Raw genomic sequence first — 20,885 nt, forward strand, 5'->3', positions numbered from 1 at the left:
ACCTCTTAATAAATTATATCCCTTAAAAAATATAAAATGGCAAAACAGCATAGCCGTAACAAAAACAGAACGTAAGTGGTAACTTTTACAAATTTAAACATAAAACCAATAAGTTCAGTTCACAACATCAATGTCAGAACATCTCTGCCACCATTGGCGTCACTGAAAGCTAGAACACTTTTTTTTTCCACACCAATCCTTGTTGACTTTAAGTTTGCAAGTTCAATCCATCGATACATTTTTCCTGAACCTACAAATATTGAAAAAAAAAAAAATTAGTGGTCTCCCTACATCCCTGTACATGCATGGGAAAAGTTAAAGTGATCTATACCTTGAACGATGATGAGATGAGCCGTGCACGTTCCAATGACAATGATCAAACATAGCTGCATAAGAACTAAAGAGATCTTCATAATTTTGTGTCAACGGCCCTCATTAATTGCAAGTCCTATAAGATGAGTGAATATTGGAAGCGTATGCACAAAGAGAAAGAATGAAAGTGTGAGGATGAACAACATCAAAATTAACGAGTAGACGAGCCAACTTGCCGACAGCTTCACCATGAAGATAATCTTTAGAAGAAATAGAATGTCGGAGAACTTAACCGGCATACATATTTTTGCAGTTTCAAGTGGTCGACGGTCCTCCCTTTGGTTGATTGATCACTGAATCAGAACTGTGCGTCGAATGTTCAGTTGGGATCTGAAACTATATATTTTTTGTTGATGACTCAATTTCTTGTTGTTGTGGTGTTGTTGAGGGAGGCATATGTATTCGGCTATTAAGCCGTGAAAGAATAATCCCCGTGGTTTGATGTCAGCAGCATGTTAGCAAACATTTTTATAAACTCATAACAGTCAAAGAACTGTTATTTTTTTCATTATTCTATACTTTTGAAAGCATTTCTTCATAGTGTCAAAATAGCTACTTTTTCTCACAAATTTTTACCTACGCCAGCAATCATTCTAGAGGTTTCCCACATATTTCTTTGCTAACATGCTGCTGGCATCAGGTCATGGGGATTATTCTTTTACGGCTTAATAGCCGAACACATATGTCTCTCTCCACAACACCGCAACAACAAGAAATCTAGTCCTTGACAATAGACTTAGAGCTTCAGATCTCAACTGAACTTTCGAGGCACAGTTCCCATTCAGCGATCAACCAAAGGGAGGACCGCGACCACTTGAAACAGCAAAAATATGTATGCCGGTACAGTTTTCCCGCATTCTATTTCTTCTGAAGATTGGCTTCATGGCGAAGATGCCGGCAAGTGTATCGTTTACCCGTTAATTTTGATGTTGTTCATCCTCACACTTTCATTCTTTCTCTCTGTGCATACGCTTCCAATGTTCACTCATCTTATGGGACTTGCAATTAATGAGGACCGTCGACACAAAATTATGAAGATCTCATTAGTTCTTATGCAGCTATGTTTGATCATTGTCATTGGAACGTGCACGGCTCATCTCATCATCGTTCAAGGTATAGATCACTTTAACTTTTCCCATGCATATAAAGGGATGTAGGGAGACCACTAATTTTTTTTTTCAATATTTGTATATTCGAGAAAAATGTATCGAGTTCCTGAGATGGATTGAACTTCCAAACGTAAAGTCAATAAGGATTTGTGGGGAAAAGAAAAGTGTTCTAGCTTTCAGTGACGATAATGGCGGCAGAGATGTTCTGGCATTGATGTTACAAACTGAATTTATTGGTTTTATATTTAAATTTGTAAAAGTAGCCCATTATGTCCGGTTTTTGTTACGGCTATGTAGTTTTTCCTTTTTATATTTTTTAAGGGATATGATTTATTAAGAGGTGTTGCACGTCTACACTGTTGTGTGTATATATTCTAGTCGACAGATTATTGGTGGCACCATGGCAGGTCCCAGAAACCCTTTCTGTAACTACTTGTTCGCAGTAACAAACAACAACATTGGTGATATATGCAATTATTGTTCGTTAACTACCCTACTTCTTACCGATACCAGATTCCTGTCTTCTCATTTTAAAGATCTCCATCATTTAGTTGGTATTTGTGAACAATTTTTTATTGCAATTTGAGCCTTAGATACCTGACACTCATAGGGGCATAACAACGTAGGTTGAGCTGCCAAGCCATAAAAAGTCTGGTCGTCGATTCCCAACCTTAGGCCGCCGAGAAAGTACATCCAAAAGTTTTCATAGAGCACCAAGGATACGTTCAATCCATCATTTACCTTCGAACTTTCTTTCAAAAACAGAAAAACCCCCGTGAGGGAGGCATATGTGTTCGGCTATTAAGCCGTGAAAGAATAATCCCCGTGGCTTGTTGTCAGCAGCATGTTAGCAAACATTTCTTTAAACTCATAACAGTCAAAGAACTGATATTTTTTTCATTGTTTCATGCTTTTGAAAGCATTTTTTCATAGTGTCAAAATAACTATTTTTTTCCACAACTTTTTACCTACGTCTGCAGTCATTTTAGAGTTTTCCCACATATTTCTTTGCTAACTTGCTACTGGCATCAGGTCACGGGGATTATTCTTTCAAGGTTTAATAGCCGAACACATAGGTCTCTCTCCACAACACTGCAGCAACAAGAAATCGTGTCATCGTCAATAGACATAGAGCTTCAGACCCCAACTGAACTTTCGACACACAGTTCTCATTCAACGATCAACCAAAAGGAGGACCGTCGACCACTTGAAACTGCAAAAATATGACAGCCGGTATAGTTCTCCGGCATTCTATTTCTTTCGGAGATTGGCTTCATGGTGAAGCTGCCGGTAAGTTGGCTCGTCTACTAGTTAATTTTGATATAGTTCATCCTCACACTTTTATTCTTTCTCTCTGTGCATACACTTCCAAAGTTCACTCATCTTATGGGACTTGCAATTAATGAGGGCCGTCGACACAAAATTATGAATATCTATTTAGTTCTTATGCAGCTATGTTTGATGATTGGCGTCGGTGTGCGCGGCTCATCTCATCATCATTCGACGTATATACCACTTTAATTTTTCCCATGCATATCGAGGGATGTAGGGAGACCACTAACTTTCTTTTTCAATATTTGTAGGTTTGGAAAAAATGTATCGAGTTTCTGAGAATGATTGAACTTCCAAACTTAAAGTCAACAAATATTGGTGCGGAAAAGGAAAGTGTTCTAGCTTTCAGTGACGCCAATGGCGGCAGAGATGTTCTGGCATTGATGTAGTGAACTGAACTTATTGGTTTTATGTTTAAATTTGTAAAAGTAGCCCCTTACGTCATGTTTTTGTTACGGCTATGCTCTTTTTCAATTTTATATGTTTTTAAAGGTTATGATTTGTTAAGAGGTGTTACACGTCTAAACTGTTGTGTGTATATATTCTAGTCGACAGATTATTGGTGGCACCATGGCAGGCCCCTGAAACCTTCTCTGTAACTACTTGTCTGCAGTAACGAACAACAATATTGGTGATATCTGCAATTACTGTTCGTTAACTACCCTACTTCTCACTATCTTCTCATTTTAAAGATCTCCATCATTTAGTTTGTATTTATGAACAATTTTTTTCTTGCAATCTGAGCTTTAGATACCTAGCACTCACATGAGCATAACATCGTAGGTTGATCTGGCAAGCTATAAAAAGTCTGGCCGTCGGTTCCCAACCTTAGGCTGTCGAGAAAGTACATTCAGAAGTTTTGATATAGCACCAAGGATACGTTCAATTATTCATTTACCTTCGAACTTTCTTTCAAAAACAGAAAAGTCCCCGTGAGGGAGGCATATGTATTCGGTTATTAAGCCGTGAAAAAATAATCATCGTGGCTTGATTCCAGCAGCATGTTATCAAATATTTATATAAACTCATAACAGTCGAAGAACTGATATTTTTTTTCATTGTTCCATGCTTTTGAAAGCATTTTTGCATTTTTTCATAGTGTCAAAATAGCTACTTTTTCCCACATATTTTTACTTACGTTTGCAATCATTTTAGAGGTTTCCCACATATTTCTTTGCTAACATGCTACTGGCGTCAGGCCACGGGGATTATTCTTTCACGGCAGAATAGCCGAACACATATGTCTCACTCTACAATACCGCAACAACAAGAAATCAAGTCCTCGACAACAGACATAGAGCTTCAGATCCCTACTAAACTTTCGACGCACAGTTCCCCTTCAGCGATCAAATAAAGGGAGGACCGTCGACCACTTGAAACTGCAAAAATATGTATGCTGGTACAGTTCTCTGGCATTCCATTACTTCTGGAGGTTGGCTTCATGGCGAAGCTGCCGGCAAGTTGGCTTGTCTACCCGTTAATTTTGATGTTGTTCATCCTCAGACTTTCATTCTTTCTCTGTGTTCATACGCTTCCAATGTTCACTCATCTTGTGGGACTTGCAATTAATGAGGGTCGTCGACACAAAATTATGAAGATCTATTTAGTTCTTATGCAGCTATGTTGGATGATTGGCGTCGGAACGTGCGCGGCTCATCTTATCATCATTCGACGTATAGATCACTTTAATTTTTCTCCATGCATATCCAGGGATGTAGGGAGACCACTAATTTTCTTTTTCAATATTTGTAAGTTTGGAAAAAATGTATTGAGTTCCTGAGATGGATTGAACTTCCAAACTTAAAGTCAACAAGGATTGGTGTGGAAAATAAAAGTGTTCTAGCTTTCAGTGACGCCAATGGTGGCAGAGATGTTCTGGCATTGATGTTGCGAACTGAACTTATTGGTTTTATGTTTAAATTTGTAAAAGTAGCCGCTTACGTCCTGTTTTTGTTACGGCTATGCTGTTTTTTAATTTTATATTTTTTAAAGGATATGATTTATTAAGAGGTGTTGCATGTCTAAACTGTTGTGTGTATATATTTTGGTCGACAGATTATTGGCGCACCATGGAAGGTCCTTGAAACCTTTCCTGTAACAACTTGTCTACAGTAACAAACAACAACATTGGTGATATCTGCAATTACTGTTCGTTAACTACCTCACTTCTTATCGATACCAGATTCCTGTCTTCTTATTATAAAGATTTTCATCATTTATTTGGTATTTGTGAACAATTTTTTTCTTGCAATCTGAGCCATAGATACCTGAAACTCATAGGGGCATAACATCGTAGGTTGAGTTGGCAAGCCATAAATTGACTGATCGTCGGTTCCCAACCTTAGGCCGCCGATAAAGAACATCCAGAAGTTTTGATACAGCACCAATGATACGTTCAATCCTTCATTTACCTTCGAACTTTCTTTCAAAAACAGAAAAATCCCCCTGAGGGAGGCATATGTGCTCAGCTATTAAGCCGTGAAAGAATAATCCCTGTGGTTTGATGTCAGCAGATGTTTTTAAACATTTCTATTAACTCATAACAGGGAAAGAACTGAGATTTTTTTCATTGTTTCATGCTTTTGAAAGCAGTTTTTCATAGTGTCAAAATAGCTACTTGTTCCCACAAATTTTACTTACGTCTGCAATCATTTGAGAGGTTTCCCACATATTTCTTTGCTAACATGCTGCTGGCATCCGGCCACGGGGATTATTCTTTCACGGCTTAATAGCCGAACACATATGCCTCCCTCCACAACACCGCAACAAGAAGAAATCGAGTCCTCGACAATAGACATAGAGCTTCAGATCCCAACTGAACTGAACTTTCGATGCACATTTCTCATTCAGCGATCAACCAAAGAGAGGACCGTCGACTTCCTGAAACTGCAAAAATATGTATGCTGGTACAGTTCTCCGGCATTCTATTTTTTCTGGAGATTGGCTTCATGGCGAAGCTGCCGACAAGTTGGCTCGTCTACCTGTTAATTTTGATGTTGTTCATCATCACACTTTCATTCTTTCTCTCTGTGCATACGCTTCCAATGTTCACTCATCTTATGGGACTTGCAATTAATGAGGGCCGTCGACACAAAATTATGAAGATCTACTTAGTTCTTATGCTGCTATGTTTGATAATTGGCGTCGGAACGCGTGCGGCTCATCTCATCATCATTCGACGTATATATCACTTTAACTTTTCCCATGCATATACAGGGATGTAGGCACACCACTAATTTTTGTTTTCAATATTTGTATATTCGAGAAAAATGTATCGAGTTCTTGAGATGGATTGAACTTCCAAACTTAAAGTCAACAAGGATTGGTGTGAAAAAGAAAAGTGTTATAGCTTTCAGTGATGTCAATGGCGGCAGAGATGTTCTGGCATTGATGTTGCGAATTGAAGTTATTGGTTTTATGTTTAAATTTGTAAAAGTAGCCCACTACGTCCTTTTTTTGTTACGGCTATGTTGTTTTTCCACTTTATATTTTTTAAGATATATGATTTATTAAGAGGTGTTGCACGTCTAAACTGTTGTGTGTATATATTCTAGTCGACAGATTATTGGCGGCACCATGGCAGGTCCTTGAAACCTTCTCTGTAACTACTTGTCTCCAGTAATGAACAACATTGGTGATATCTGCAATTATTGTTCGTTAACTACCCTACTTCTTACCGATACTAGATTCATGTCTTCTCATTTTAAAGATTTCCATCATTTAGTTGGTATTTATGAATAATTTTTTTCTTGCAATCTAAGCCTTAGATACCTGACACTGGCAATAACATCATAGGTTGAGCTGGCAAGCCATAAAAGTCTAGTCGTCGGTTTCCAACCTTAGGCCGCTGAGAAAGTACATTCAGAAGTTTTAATACAGCACCAAAGATACGTTCAATCCTTCATTTACCTTCGAACTTTGTTTCAAAAACAGAAAAATCCCCATGAGGTAGGCATATGTGTTCGCTATTAAGTCGTGAAAGAATAATCCACATGGCTTGAAGCCAGCAGCATGTTAGCGAACATTTCTACAAGCTCATAAGAGTCAAAGAACTGATATTTTTTTCATTGTTTCATGCTTTTGAAAGCATTTTTTCATAGTGTTAAAATAGCTATTTTTTTCCACAACTTTTTACCTACCTCTGCAATCATTTTAAAGGTTTCCCACTTATTTTTTTGCTAACATGCTGCTAGCCACGGGGATTATTCTTTAACGGCTTAATACCCGAACACATATGTCTCCATCCACAACATCGCAACAACAAGAAATCGAGTCATTGACAATAGACATAGAGCTTCAGATCTCAACTGAACTTTCGATGCAATGTTCTCATTCGGCGATCAACCAAAAGAAGCACCGCCGACCACTTGAAACTGCAAAAAATATGTATGCCGGTACAGTTCCCCAGCATTCTATTTCTTCTGGAGATTGGCTTCATGGCGAAACTGTCGGCAAGTTGGTTCGTCTACCCGTTAATTTTGATGTTGTTCATCCTCACACTTTCATTCTTTCTCTCTATGCATACGCTTCTAATGTTCAATCATCTTATGGGACTTGCAATTAATGAGGGCCGTCGACACAAAATTATGATGATCTATTTAGTTCTTATGCTGCTATGTTTGATGATTGGCGTTGGAACGTGCGCGGCGCATCTCATCATCATTCGACGTATAGATCACTTTAATTTTTCCCATACATATCCAGGGATGTAGGGAGACCACTAATTTTCTTTTTCAATATTTGTTGGTTCGAAAAAAATGTATCGAGTTCCTGAGATGGATTGAACTTCCAAAACTTAAAGTCAACAAGGATTGGTGCGAAAAAGAAAAGTGTTTTAGCTTTCAATGACACGAATGGTGGCAAAGATGTTCTAGAATTGATGTTGTGAATTGAACTTATTGGTCTTATGTTTAAATTTGTAAAAGTAGCCCCTTGCGTCATGTTTTTGTTACGGCTATGTTGTTTTTCCATTTTATATTTTTTAAGGGATATGATTTATTAAGAGGTGTTGCACGTATAAACTGTTGTGTGTATATATTCTGGTCGATAGGGCACCATGGCAGGCCCCTGAAACCTTCCCTATAACTACTTGTCTGCAGTAACGAACAACAACATTGGTGATATCTGCAATTACTGTTCGTTAACTACCCTACTTCTTACTGATACCAGATTTATGTGTTCCAATTTTAAAGATTTTCATCATTTATTTGGTATTTGTGAATAATTTTTTTCTTGCAATTTAAGCCTTAGATACCTGACACTCATAGGGGCATAACATCGTAGGTTGAGCTGGCAAGCCATAAAAAGTCTGGTCGTCGGTTCCCAACCTTAAGCCGCCGAGAAACTACATCCAGAAGTTTTGATACAGCACCAAGGATACGTTCAATCCTTCATTTACCTTCGAAATTTCTTTCAAAAACAGAAAAATCCCCGTGAGGGAGGCATATGTGTTCGGCTATTAAGCCGTGAAAGAATAATCCCCGTGGCTTGATACCAGCAGCATGTTAACAAACATTTCTATAAACTCATAACAGTCAAAGAACTGATATTTTTTTTCAATGTTCTATGCTTTTGAAAGCATTTTTTTCATAGTGTCAAAATAGCTACTTTTTCCCACAAATTTTTACTTACGTCTGCAATCATTTTAGAGGTTTCCCACATATTTCTTTGCTAACATGCTGCTGGCATCAGGCGACGGGGATTATTCTTTCATGGCTTAATAGCCGAACACATATGCCTCTCTCCACAACACCGCAACGATAAGAAATCGAGTCCTCGACAATAGACATAGAGCTTCAGATCCCTACTGAACTTTTGACGCATAGTTTCCATTCAGCAATCAACCAAAGAGATGACCATCGACTTCTTGAAACTACAAAAATATGTATGCTGGTACAGTTCTCCGGCATTCTATTTTTTCTGGAGATTGGCTTCATGGCGAAGTTGTCGGAAAGTTGGCTCGTCTACCCATTAATTTTAATGTTGTTCATCCTCACACTTTCATTCGTTCTCTTTATGCATACGCTTCCAATGTTCACTCATCTTATGGGACTTGCAATTAATAAGGACCGTCGACACAAAATTTTGTAGATGTATTTAGTTCTTATGCAGCTATGTTTGATGATTGGCGTCGGAACGTGCGCGGCTCATCTCATCATCATTCGACGTATTCATCACTTTAATTTTTTCCATGCATATCCAAGGATGTAGGGAGACCACTAATTTTCTTTGTCAATATTTGTAAGTTCGGGAAAAATGTATCAAGTTTCTGAGATAGATTGAACTTCCAAACTGTTAAAGTCAACAAGGATTGGTGTGGAAAAGAAAAGCATTCTAGCTTTTAGTGACGCCAATAGCGGCAAAGATGTTCTGACATTGATGTTGCCAACTAAACTTATTGGTTTTATGTTTAAATTTGTAAAAGTAGCCATTTACGTCATGTTTTTGTTATGGCTATGCTGTTTTTCCATTTTATATTTTTTAAGGGATATGCTTTATTAAGAGGTATAATTGTGCAAACTTATTTGCTTAGTTTGTTGATTTTTGTCGAGAGGCGATACAAGAACTCAATACTCATCCTTAGGTGATTATAAGATTAAAACTTTCATCCTTATACATATTTCACTTTTCAAAGAAATAGACACATTTGTCCAGCCAGTGAAATGCGAAGTAACAGGCATATTTGTCTCGCTGAAAAGTTACCAATTTCAAGCTTCCAATCTACAACGACAGTCGCAAGTGGTCGAGATTTGGTATGAGTAAATATACTGAATCGGATCTCTATCTTTTAATGCATTTTTCAGTCCGGAATACAATCCATTTGTGGCCAACACCAGTGATTTTAGCAAATCTAGCAAAAACTTGGAACCTACAACTAAGGTCGCTAGTGGTATTAATTTGCTTGAGAATTTCGTCAATCGATATACTTGGGAGAGTTCAATGCTGCAGTTGTTACTGAATAGTTACAATTTAAAATTTTACTAAAAAATTTATTAAATTAGTATTTAGTTATTGTTTGTGATGCAGGGATGGTAGTTTACAGTAGTTTTAGTGATGATTTACAACATTGGAATGATGAAATTTTAAGCATTCAACAACTATCCAGCACATACAGCATTGAGTTTTCTGATCAACCAGATCTGATTTCTGTTCATTTTTCAATGCATGTTCCTAATTCGATCCATCTGCAACCTTATCCACAATCGGCCAGACTTGTTTTTGCGTTTGGGTTTGCGACAAGATCTGGAATGTTTTAGAAAAGCTAAGCAGATTTAGGTAGTGTGAGCTTCATCTGACCCGCGCCTCCGTCCTTCCTTATGTAAATATAAATGAAAGATCTCGGACGTCATGCACAGTGCCAATCATTCTCTCTCTCTCTCTCTCTCTTCTAGAATAGGACAGCTTTGCTCTGAGCCCTTTTTACCATGGAAGCCCTTTTTACCATGGAAGCCCTTCTTTCTATTTGGGGTTTTCAATGAATACATCTTGATAGCAAGTCGGCCAATTATCGTCCTTCTACTTCTGCTCCTGCCGTTTGAGCGCTATATGCGGTGGTCTCTACTAAAAGCAAGAAGGTGATCCCTTCTCTCTGTGTTTCTCTCTCCCTCTACCTATATCTCTTTGTCTGCTTTCTCTCATTCTGTTGTCAGAGGTGGATCAGTTGGTAGATCTTTTTTGTGTTATTGAATTGTAGAAGAGGCAGAGAGGGGAGGAGGGAGGCAAATATGGAGGTGAGAGTGCTTCTTCTTGCCCCCCAACATACATTATTACACAGGTGTGTCTTGTGAATCTGTCTCAATTTTAGAGTAGATTCATAAAATTGTAATTATCGACAAAATAGCAAAAATGTCATCACTTGTGAAGTCATCTTTCCGGCAGATTTCCTTGTTTTCTCTTTTCATTTCTAGAAAGATTTTTTGCGTTGACGAACACAAAAGGTGAATGAGAACCCAAAAATTCGCAGAAGGTTTCTACAACATATAATACCTGGTGAGATGGCCGGGGACACGGACGCCATTGCTGAATCAAGATGGAACATGAGCGGTAACCAGAAAACAAGCAAGTAGAAGAAGAAGACGCATCGAATTGCCATTGAGGGAAGATCAGATGGTTGGAATTAGTTCTTGGATGGATGAAATTTTTATGTGTTAGAGTAGGAACCATTTATGAATTGAACAAACTGCATTTTTCAAAATCAGAGAGAAAAGAAAGTAAAAACTTAAGATGTGTCCACCTTAAAATAGAATTTGAATGTGGATCCATTAGAAAGCTGTAATAGAAATGATCATTTTGGAAGGGAAACCTGTTTTCACTTTTCATGGATTAAACCAGAATTAGTGGTTGAATGTTTGGATCATGGATACGGTCGAATTCGATCCGTAGATCGTCATCGTCTCATGGAGCAGGCAAGGCAAGAGCCTCAGCCTAGTCCCGCGTAGGCTGGAGTTTCATTTTCAGTAGCACACGATAAAGGAACGCTAAAGGGAAAACCAGGAAGAAAGGATTCGGTGGTGGAGACGGAAAGCGGGTGGAGATGAGCAGAGCGCCCAAGCAAAGAATGATTTCGTGAGCTTTCAGCCTCTCTCCATCAGTCGGTTGCTTTTCGGTTGTGCTTCTTGGAGAAGAAGTTTATGCGAATGAAGAATTTGCTGTAGAGGAGACGGTAAGCGCGAAGGCAGCACGTACAGAAAATGTCGATGGTGGTGCTAAGACGAAAGTCTTCCATTCTAGGTGCCGGAATCAGGTGGAGATCCATCCATTGCAATAGAAAAGAGAAATGAAAGATTATAATGTGGACCGGATGCGTCATGATCTTTCTTTAGTTCCAGGCCCGCCAAATATATATATATATATATATATATATATATATATATAACGGTATGTCTTTTCCATAAAACTAATCATGGGATAATAAATGAATTCTTTCAAGTATAAAAGCTACCTGCACAAATCAAGGCCTATTTCTCACACAAAAACTTGTCCTTACTACCTTGAGTTGTGCATCTATGCTTGAAGCTAAACTAGTACTCTCAATGTCCATGCCTACTAAATCAAGCTCTTGTCCATGCCCAAGGCCACCAAATCAATATTGAGAAGTGGTTGGTTTGCTTCAATACCTAAACTACCAGACTTGAACTGGTTTTCATGGTGAACAAAATCTACAATACATGCATGCTGCTACTCAAAATCAACATCAAACAAATTCTAAAGCCTAAGTCACAAATTGGCATGTTCATTTGTCTTTCAACTTGGTTCTCTACTATATTTTTTTATGATACTAATTGGATTGATGCAGCAGTAGAGCCAGAAAATTTTGGTTGAGGGCACTGTTAGTGGCGGAGCCAGAAAATTTTATCCAAGGGGCGCTAACCTAAGTGGGTTTGGTGCTTATGGGGTGTATTGACGTGAGTCTGGCGTGGGCACTACATTTGACTGGAACCTGGTCCAGGTCCCTCGTAATAAACTTTAAGGACTGTCTAGTCTCTAGCTTAGTAGGTTGGGTGCCTGTGGGGCACTAACCTGGGTTTTGGCATGGGGCACTGCACCTCGCTGGACCCGGTCCAACTCTGTCACAATAGAAGCTTTCACTGGCTAGTGTGGGCAGTGGCCCACAACAGTCACACGATAGCTCCACTACTGGTTTTGTTATTTTCATTGTGACACGCTTATTTCATAGGATTGCGCTTAATTGAACTATTAAGGGTAATTGAACCTCTAGTTCAATCAAAGACTGCATTAGATCTATTGAGACGTGATTCGGATTTTAAACTTGGGCACTTCAAATTTCTGAAGATGCACGCTTATGTGGCTTCTCCGCTTTAACAGCTAATGTTATCAAATCCAACCAATACATTCATTTAGAACATAATCCAGTCAGTGATCATGGCTTCCTGCTTGCTTTTCATCTTAGCCATGCCGATAGCCTTGGCGTTACAGGAAAGGCAATTATTCTCTCTTTTTGTAATTGAGTTTTCATCACTATACACTAGAATTGTCCTTGAGGTGGACGGATGTGATCCTTGGTGGTGCAGATTTCTTTTTATTTGTTACAGCTGCTTGAATTGCACCACTGATCTTAGTTCTCAGAAGCAGAAGCAAGTCTGAGGAGCCTCTCCCGTTAACCTGATCCTTCGCGCTCTTTCCTTTACCTTCATCTCTTCATTTCTTCGTTTCTCCTCTGCCTGAGACCTTGCACCACCTGCAATCTTATTCACAGACTTCATTTCATCCCGATATTCCCCAGTAGCTATTGCTATCTTCCTCTCTAGTTCTTCCTGCAATGCCAACAAAACCGATGACATGGTAACTAGTAATTCTCATAAAGACGTCCTTGGTTTCAAAGAAATCGTGCAACAATTACTTGCTTCCTCTCCAGTCTAGATTTTGCTCTCCTTTGCCTCTTCTTCTCCCAAGCTTCAATTGCCTTCACGGATTCTTCATACCTGAAAATTCTTCCTCGTTGAGAGAGAGCAGTTTCCATATTAACCACGAGAACATGCAAGTAAAGGTTACCTCTGTTGTATTGCAGCCAATTTTGCGATTTCCCAAGCAGCAGCTTTCATCTCATTATTGTTACTTGCTAGCTTGTTTGGTAACCTCGGAGCTACATAATTTGTAGGTCTTGATGCAGGCCTCACTGTACCGCTACCATTGGAAACCTTTCTTTTCTCTGTTGATGTCGGTATTCTTCCCATCGTTGGAGTTCTTCCTGGCTTTGGTCCGTCTACCGTAATCTCTGGTGTTTTTGATGAAGCTTCCCCTGTGGCAGAACTTATAAGATAAAATTCCTTGCACATGACGGGAAGGAGAGGCAAGTGAACCAAGCCCCATCCCATGTCTTAACTGTACCTAACCCATTTGATCAGATATCTCAGTTCCTGAATCTAGGTGGGCATCCTCAATCTGGATCTTGAACTGTAGACAATTGAATTCAGTGTACCTTTTTTTCCTTTTGAGAAGCAGAGAACTTTGCAAATTCCCTGGCATGGAAGTTCAGATTTGACCCAAAGGGAATCAAATCTGATTTGCTAAAAAAGATTACAGTATTGTCCTGTTTGCAAACTTGTAAACACAGTAACTTGAATCCACAAAAGCAATGATCAATGGTAGCATCATTTGATGGATGAACGCAGACGAAAATTTTCTGAACGTATATATTTCTAACAGCGGCAACAATTATAAGATTAAGATGGCAGTCTTAGTGACTAGTTGACGTTTATTACATGAAAGGAGGTTTTACTGTCATAAATTCACACTTTCTTTTAGTTGGCAGTCTGGGTTTTAGACAGACTTCTGTCAAATTGTGCCAAGAGATACACCCCAGGTATCACATTCTTAACCGAGAGAACTTATGTACTAACATGAATATTAGCTACTTAAATTATTTAGGATCAGGGGCGACTTTGGCCGCGGCCATTAATTAAGGCTGTAAAGAACCGTAAACTACTAGTACCTCTATATTGCTTGTCTTCTTTAGAGGACTTCCAGGATAGCCGTCTGGACATATCACCAAGCTGTGAAGGACTTGCTGCGCCTTCCTCTCTTCTTCTGCTAAGCTTAAATCTCGAATCCATTCCTTCACCGGACCTCCTCTGGCTGAAACCATCAGGTTCTTCCACCATTTTTATGGCATAAGCAGATGCCGCCACGGCAGTTTCAAATTGACCATCTCTACTTGGTTCATACCCTAAAGGTACACCTTTTAAGCCAGGTATCTGCCATCCGAACACGTTGACACCTTCTTTTTTCTCTGCAAAATCAGCCAAAACAATAGCTCTATTGTCTATATGGCATTCATCTCATCGCTCTCTCTCTCTGTGTGTGAGAATGAAATGGAAACGGAAACACGAGCTCATTTACACAAGAATATTTTTCTTGTTGACATCATATATAGGAATTAAAGAAAATATATGTTAAACGTATTCGTTGGACCAAGAAGTAGTCTGTCATAGTAATCATCTATGTCATGTAAACTATGCATTTCCAACTGCTACAAATTGGCATGAATTGCGTCAAACTTGCAACTTACAGCTTTAGAATTTGGATACTGTCGCACACTTGCACCTCGTGAACAACCAAAATGAAGAATCAAATTGCAACCCCCGGATTACAAATCAAAAGCGACATACTGCAATTTTTTTTTTTTTTTGGGTTTTCTGTTGTCACCAGTATGGGCAGTATTTTGAGCCAAAATAGCTCCTAATGCCATTTGGGCAATCTTGCTATATTTTTGAATCATCAGAATATGCGTGATAAGCTCATGCTATTCCCGATCTTTTGGGAGGAAAAGAAAAACTTAGTTGTAAGTCATTCTTTGCATTTTCGTTTCTTTTGTAATTTATAGAACTTCTTTGAAAGTTTATTAATAGTTTTGTAGGAAAATAGTAAGACTGAGAGTTTCACATTGCTTCCGTTATTACCTTTTCATGTTTTGAATCCTTTTCAAGATTTTCTCGGGAAACAAAATTTAGAACCTCGGCTGAAGATATTCCTGCCTAATTGCCAATAGGAATATTGGTGACTAATTTTATTTTCATCACAACTAAGGAAAATGAATTTGCCTTGTGATAACAAACAGGTCTGAGAAATTGATTTTCCTGTTTAGAGAACCAGGACACAAGTTGCCGAATGTAAGCAGAGAGTTCCCGGTAACAAGACCCTACCACCGTTACGATCATCCAAATTTTCAGCAATACCTCTGAAAGATTGACCCTTCCGTATGGAGATCTGGCGCCCTCTTCTGTTGACAGGTTCCTGACTTTCCTCTCCAATGCCACTAAATGTTACCCTGTAATCAGACATAACGATTAACGATCTAGCTGTTAGGACTGAAATTGGAGAACTTATTCAGAGTTACAGATGGTGCCACGATATGATCAGCTTTCATGGCACCCAGATGGATTTTGGGGGGCTAGGCTTCAAATTACTTTCACGGACTTGGCACGAGCCAAGAAAAAACAATTGCCATCTTCATTGTGTAGACTTACCGCAGTTGTTGAACCAGGCCTTCCATTGTTATGCCAGTATGAACTTCTGTGCTTCTGTCGAACTCTAAGAACCAGACGAGCCCATCGACGTTTATTTGAAGAAACCAGAAACAAAGGGAAGAAAAGTGATGACTGATTATTTTTTGTGTTAAAAAATTGGTTGCTGCATGAGGTAGAGAGGGAAGAAAGCTGTTCCTTCGTGGTCTGCCGCTTTTTGGATCCTATTGCAAATGCAGGAAGCCAAGCATTGCTTTTTCTTGTTGTACCTCAAGGATTTCTTGGATAGCGGGTTTCCCAACTTTTCTCTCTTTTTTTGAAGTAAAGGTAGGCTATGGATGTTGTGAAGGTATTCAAAAAGTGGGTATTGATAGTTTGTTACAAAAGGTTTGAAGTGTTGATTCGGATTCGAATGCTAAAGTGCCTTTTGGTGCCCCTTCCATTTCCTTCCTGTTCTTTCTTCTCTTTTTAGGTTTCTTTGGTGTCCTTTGGGGTGAACACCGGCCGAAGCCACATTGTTCTATATATTTTTATAAACAAGGAGTGCCTTCCAAGTCTTCTCATGCGTGAGTTTAGGTTGTGTTGAACTAAGTTCATGGAAAAGGTTTTTTTTTTTTTCCCTTCAAATAGTAAGCATTCTTGAGACAGCTTGGTATCACATGAATTTAAGATTCCAGATTAGCTTATGAAACATAAATGTCACCCACATGAACAGACGTAGATGTGATTGAAAATGTAATAAATGGCTCATTCATAATATGATTTCTGCATCAAAAGACATTATTCTCAAATTAGTTCCTGAATTTTTCAAGTCTTAGCAATCAGATTTGTGTTTTCGTTGTGGATGTGAAATTAACACAGCCCCAAATCTCCAATGCTGTTGCACTCAAGTGTCCCAATGTGGCAATAACGATATCAACACATATAGTCAATGGATGGACTAAGATCAAGTTTAGATCACTTCATTCATATTCATGAATTTGCACCAATTTTTAGTCTGCATTCATAAAATAGTTATGTATTGTTCCTTCTACCAAACGGGTCTGTGATGATGATAATGAATTAACCAGGAACTTCATAAAATAATTTACACTGTACGCACAAGAATTTTCGAGCTTTTTTTTCGCTTTTCGGTAACTTCAAGGATCCAAATGATCGGGATGTCCCAAAATGAATTCGCCGTGATAAACTTTGTAGATTATCATCAACAACTAACTCAAAGAAATTGATGAACAAAAAAAAATCTCACCACAAATGTAAGTTTACACAAGAATGAAAAAAGGGGAAAAAATCAAATAAAAAGAAACTATTTTCATCCATAAAAAGGAGAGAAGGGGGGTTTGTTAGCTTCATACAAAATATGATATAAAAGGAAAGTACGGGTAGATTTCTATTTTTCTTTTATATTTATTTATTTTTTGGCAAGAAAGAATGTGAATCTCTAAATAATATTGGGATCTTCAAATGATCTATTCCAATTTGGCTTTTGCAAAATGATCGATCTTCAAATTATAAAAGTGCCCAATAGCGCTTAAAAATATTCTACTTTAGTCATTACATCACGCGATTCATTTTCACCTAGAAATGTTCAAAACCTTTTTTCTGAAACTATAGTAGCTAGAGACGACAGTGTTCAATAAAAATCTTGTGTGTGCGTGTGTGTTTTAAACAAACATGACATGTTAGTGAGAAGTTTTTTCTACCTTACAATAATATGATAACAAAATAAAAAAAATTAAAAAAATTGTCATTTGGAAAAGAATTATACCTGCTCAAGATTTTTGTCCAAATTGTACTGATATTTAGTAAGATATGATAAAAAAAACAAGTATTATTTTCAATTGAAAAGAACTTGATTGAGATTTCGTGCTTATTTGACAGTATTATATCACCAATTGCTTGAGGGACACTAATTCAAGAAACTTTAGACTCCTCAAATATATAGTAAAACGACACACTTGCACTATATGCAAATAACTAAAAGATTGAGGGGCACCAATATAGTAATGACCAAATAGTTATGGTAAACCAATATGTAAACAAAAATTCTTGTGGAACCCTGCAACAAGCTCATTATTGCACAATGGCTCAAGCAAATGGGAGTTATCTGAACCATAGTTGGCAAACTCGGTGGGCTGACTCAGGAATCGCCCAAGTCAGCTCAGATCACTAAAAATCTGGACATGAGTCAAGATAAGCACATTTCACCCTAACTCGGCTTGATTCGGCCGCACTCGCCCCTGACTTGGCCCAACTTGGCCTTCACTCACTCAATTCAGCTGTATTGGCATATATTATGGTTATTTCAAAACTTGACCGAGTCAACAAGTCAACTAATTGACCTGGTGGCCCGGTCCTCTGCCAATCAGAGTCCGAGTCACTGGTTTGCCAACTATGATATGGAAAACGATGAGCAAGATGTAGGAAGGCATAGGATTCTGGAGGCCATTCAGTAGGATCTGAAAGAAAAGGATGGTTTGATTTGGAGCCAGGATGGGACACCTGTTAAGGCTAGGAAAGGGTTGGGAAAAGATTCTAAGGAAAGGAACTAATGCAAGTTGGCGTTTGTTTAGTCCAACCTATGTGCTCAGTAGACAAGCTAGCAAAATCAGGTTTGTTTGTTATTCCAAATTTTATTAGCTGCTAATATCGGGAATGGATTGTTAATCTCTTTAGTGTGTGGGCAAGAGGTTAACAACCTGCCACCCAAAAAAGAAGCTCGAAAGCCTCTCCATATCCCTCCTACCTCTAGGGTCTTAGATAAGGTATGGTACACTGCTTGTAGTCCCAGAAGAGTAGCATTGATAGGAATCAAACCAAAGACACGCCATGCTATGCCTCTTGAGGTTGCACAGAATTAATTCATTATCATGGTTTTTCCCTTCTTCTTTTTTGGTTCATAAGTTCAAACAATAGTTTTCTAAGAAATTTAAAAGCAGATTTTTAAAGTGGTGGAATATCTTATTCGATGTTGTAATATAGAATATTTGGCATTTTAAGGACAAAACTATTTGGGTGAACAAGAGGAGTATCCTACCATGTAAGTAAAAAGCTGAAGCCTTTCCGATGCTTACAGTAGTGTCCATGCTCTACATTTTTCATGAGATGTACCTATTCATAATTGTAGATATCTGTTTGTAGTTTATGAAGCAAAAACTGGGATGGGGGTTCTCTTCTTTACAGGTTGTTTGGTAACAATAATGCGCTATTATTATCCCATGAATCTTCCCTCTTTTCAAGGGTGGAATCATGAGACAGTAATAGTATGTTATTCTTTTCAAATAGTCTTTGAAGGTCATATGTTTATTCTTTTAAGAAAAAAAGAAACCCTTTTTTAAGCCTAAACAAGACAAACCACCATTATTTAGATAAATTCAGTTATGGTCGGAAATGCTGAAAACAATGCTTAAGACTTTAAAATTGAAGACAATTAGGAGTTTGCCCATTAAAAAATGAAAAAGTGAAATCAAAATGGAAAAACGCGAAAAAAGGGTTTCTTGAATTTGTGGGAAAAATAGAAGGAAAGAGGAAAAAATTAAACCACTGTTTGTTGTTTATAGCGCTCAAATGGTGAGCAGCAATGCGAGGAAGGCCAAGCCATAGAAGGGGGAATCCAGTTTAAAACTTGGGATTGGAAATCCCGACAAACCTTTGGAGATTTACACTATTAAGATAGTAATGGTGAAAAATCTCGAATGTCTGCAATTGCTTGCTTAATAGTCATTTCCAATGAGCAAAAATGTATAAAAAAAAAAAGGACGTAACAAGTTGTTACCGAAGTACAAAAAGCAGAGAAATAAAAGAAGAAAAAATGAGAACATAATACACATGAGAGAAAGAGAGCAGAGAGAGGGATAGAGTTAGTCAGTAAAGGGCAAGGTATACATCACTTTACAACTAATAACAAAAAGAGGTGAAAGAAGATGAAACAATCTTGGAAAATTCTGTTAGGTAAAAACCTCTACTGTTATATATGGGCCATTCTTTCTTAAAGTAGGTGCGATCGCTAAAAGATTATATAGACAAAGGCCACCTCGTAATTGCATATATGGATTCATATCACAATCTCAAAGCAAGTGCATCATTGTGTCATGCAAACATTCATTCTCCATACTAAGTTCTACGTGAGATCTATCAGCTTTCAATGTTCATTACAATAGTGGCTAGCTTCTTTGCTCACCAAATTTTGCATCAATTGTAGTTATATTAGTTGTTGATAAAGACTTTTTTGCATGAAATATGAGAGTTTTCTTTGTCACAACCATCTATCTATCATTGCTCCTCGTGCTCCTCGGTGTCAATGTGCCATTTTTCACAGGATTATGCTCACACTACATAAGGTTGGGCACCGGGCCGGGCTTACCTAGCTCGACTAGTTATTGGGTTGGCCCGGGTGGGCCCGATAAGCCTAGTTCGGGCCCGATAAGTTTTTTTTAATGTTTTTTATTAATTTATATATATTTATCTATAATATTTTATTATAATTATTTATATTTATATATTATTTTATATTAGAATATATTTTTTAATTTAATCGGGTCTGGCCCAGGCTAGGCTTGGGTTTTTTGAGTCGGGCCGGGCCGTTCCAATGCCCATGCTTAACACTACATTGTATGTTTTGCTATCAATTTAGAGTTCATAGACATTTGTTTTTGCACTAGACTCATGTTTATGATGCATTTATTGATACACAACTTAAATTATTTTATTTTTATGCCATTGAAGCTTGGTTTTACTCTACTGAACCATGGAAGCAATATGAAACAAGCAATAAATATGGCCAAATATGAAACACTAGGTAGTTTCCTAATGCATGTACAAATAATCCAGAACTTTAGGGTGTGTTTGATAGCCTCACATGCATCAATAACCAAAGTTGGATCTGTTGAAAACCATGAATTTCAAATCCAATGGAAGGGTGAAAAATCATGGGTTTGAGGATTTGTTGAAAACCATGGATTTCAAATCCAATGGAAGAGTGAAAATTCATGGATTTGAGGTTTCAGGGGGATTTGTGTCAGATTTTTCGTGCGAGAAGAGGCAATGGTGTTGCAAGAACCAAGATGGCCCATGTTTAAAGAGCTCCAAT

At 38.1% G+C, this 20,885-nt stretch overlaps 1 protein-coding gene and 1 long non-coding RNA gene across 2 annotated transcripts; one reads left to right on the forward strand and one right to left on the reverse strand.

The window, feature by feature from the left end:
* Positions 1–10,182: 10,182 nt before the first annotated feature.
* On the forward strand, positions 10,183–12,071 carry LOC116258557 (uncharacterized). The gene is made up of 3 exons (XR_004173740.2): positions 10,183–10,387; positions 10,507–10,587; positions 10,777–12,071. It is a non-coding gene; the product is annotated as an uncharacterized LOC116258557 (long non-coding RNA).
* A 563-nt stretch (positions 12,072–12,634) lies between these two features.
* On the reverse strand, positions 12,635–16,236 carry LOC116258556 (remorin-like). Its single transcript, XM_031635743.2, has 6 exons — positions 15,800–16,236; positions 15,509–15,600; positions 14,266–14,562; positions 13,326–13,572; positions 13,174–13,255; positions 12,635–13,087 (listed from the first exon to the last, which is right to left on the reverse strand). The coding sequence occupies exons 1-6, from the start codon at positions 15,823–15,825 to the stop codon at positions 12,896–12,898; spliced, it is 936 nt and encodes a 311-aa protein (XP_031491603.1). The 5' UTR covers positions 15,826–16,236; the 3' UTR covers positions 12,635–12,895.
* Between the last annotated feature and the right edge of the window lie 4,649 nt (positions 16,237–20,885).

The sequence above is a fragment of the Nymphaea colorata genome, chromosome 8, assembly GCF_008831285.2.
Source record: "Nymphaea colorata isolate Beijing-Zhang1983 chromosome 8, ASM883128v2, whole genome shotgun sequence".
Taxonomy (NCBI): Eukaryota; Viridiplantae; Streptophyta; class Magnoliopsida; order Nymphaeales; family Nymphaeaceae; genus Nymphaea; species Nymphaea colorata.

Coding starts and splice junctions, on each gene's coding strand:
- LOC116258556 (XM_031635743.2), bottom strand. CDS start 15,825: ATGGAAGGCCTGGTTCAACAACTGCG. Junction 14,563..15,508: donor GAAGGGTCAATCTTTCAGAG/GTATTGCTGAAA, acceptor CTGATTTTGCAG/AGAAAAAAGAAGGTGTCAAC. Junction 13,088..13,173: donor CTAGACTGGAGAGGAAGCAA/GTAATTGTTGCA, acceptor TTGGCATTGCAG/GAAGAACTAGAGAGGAAGAT.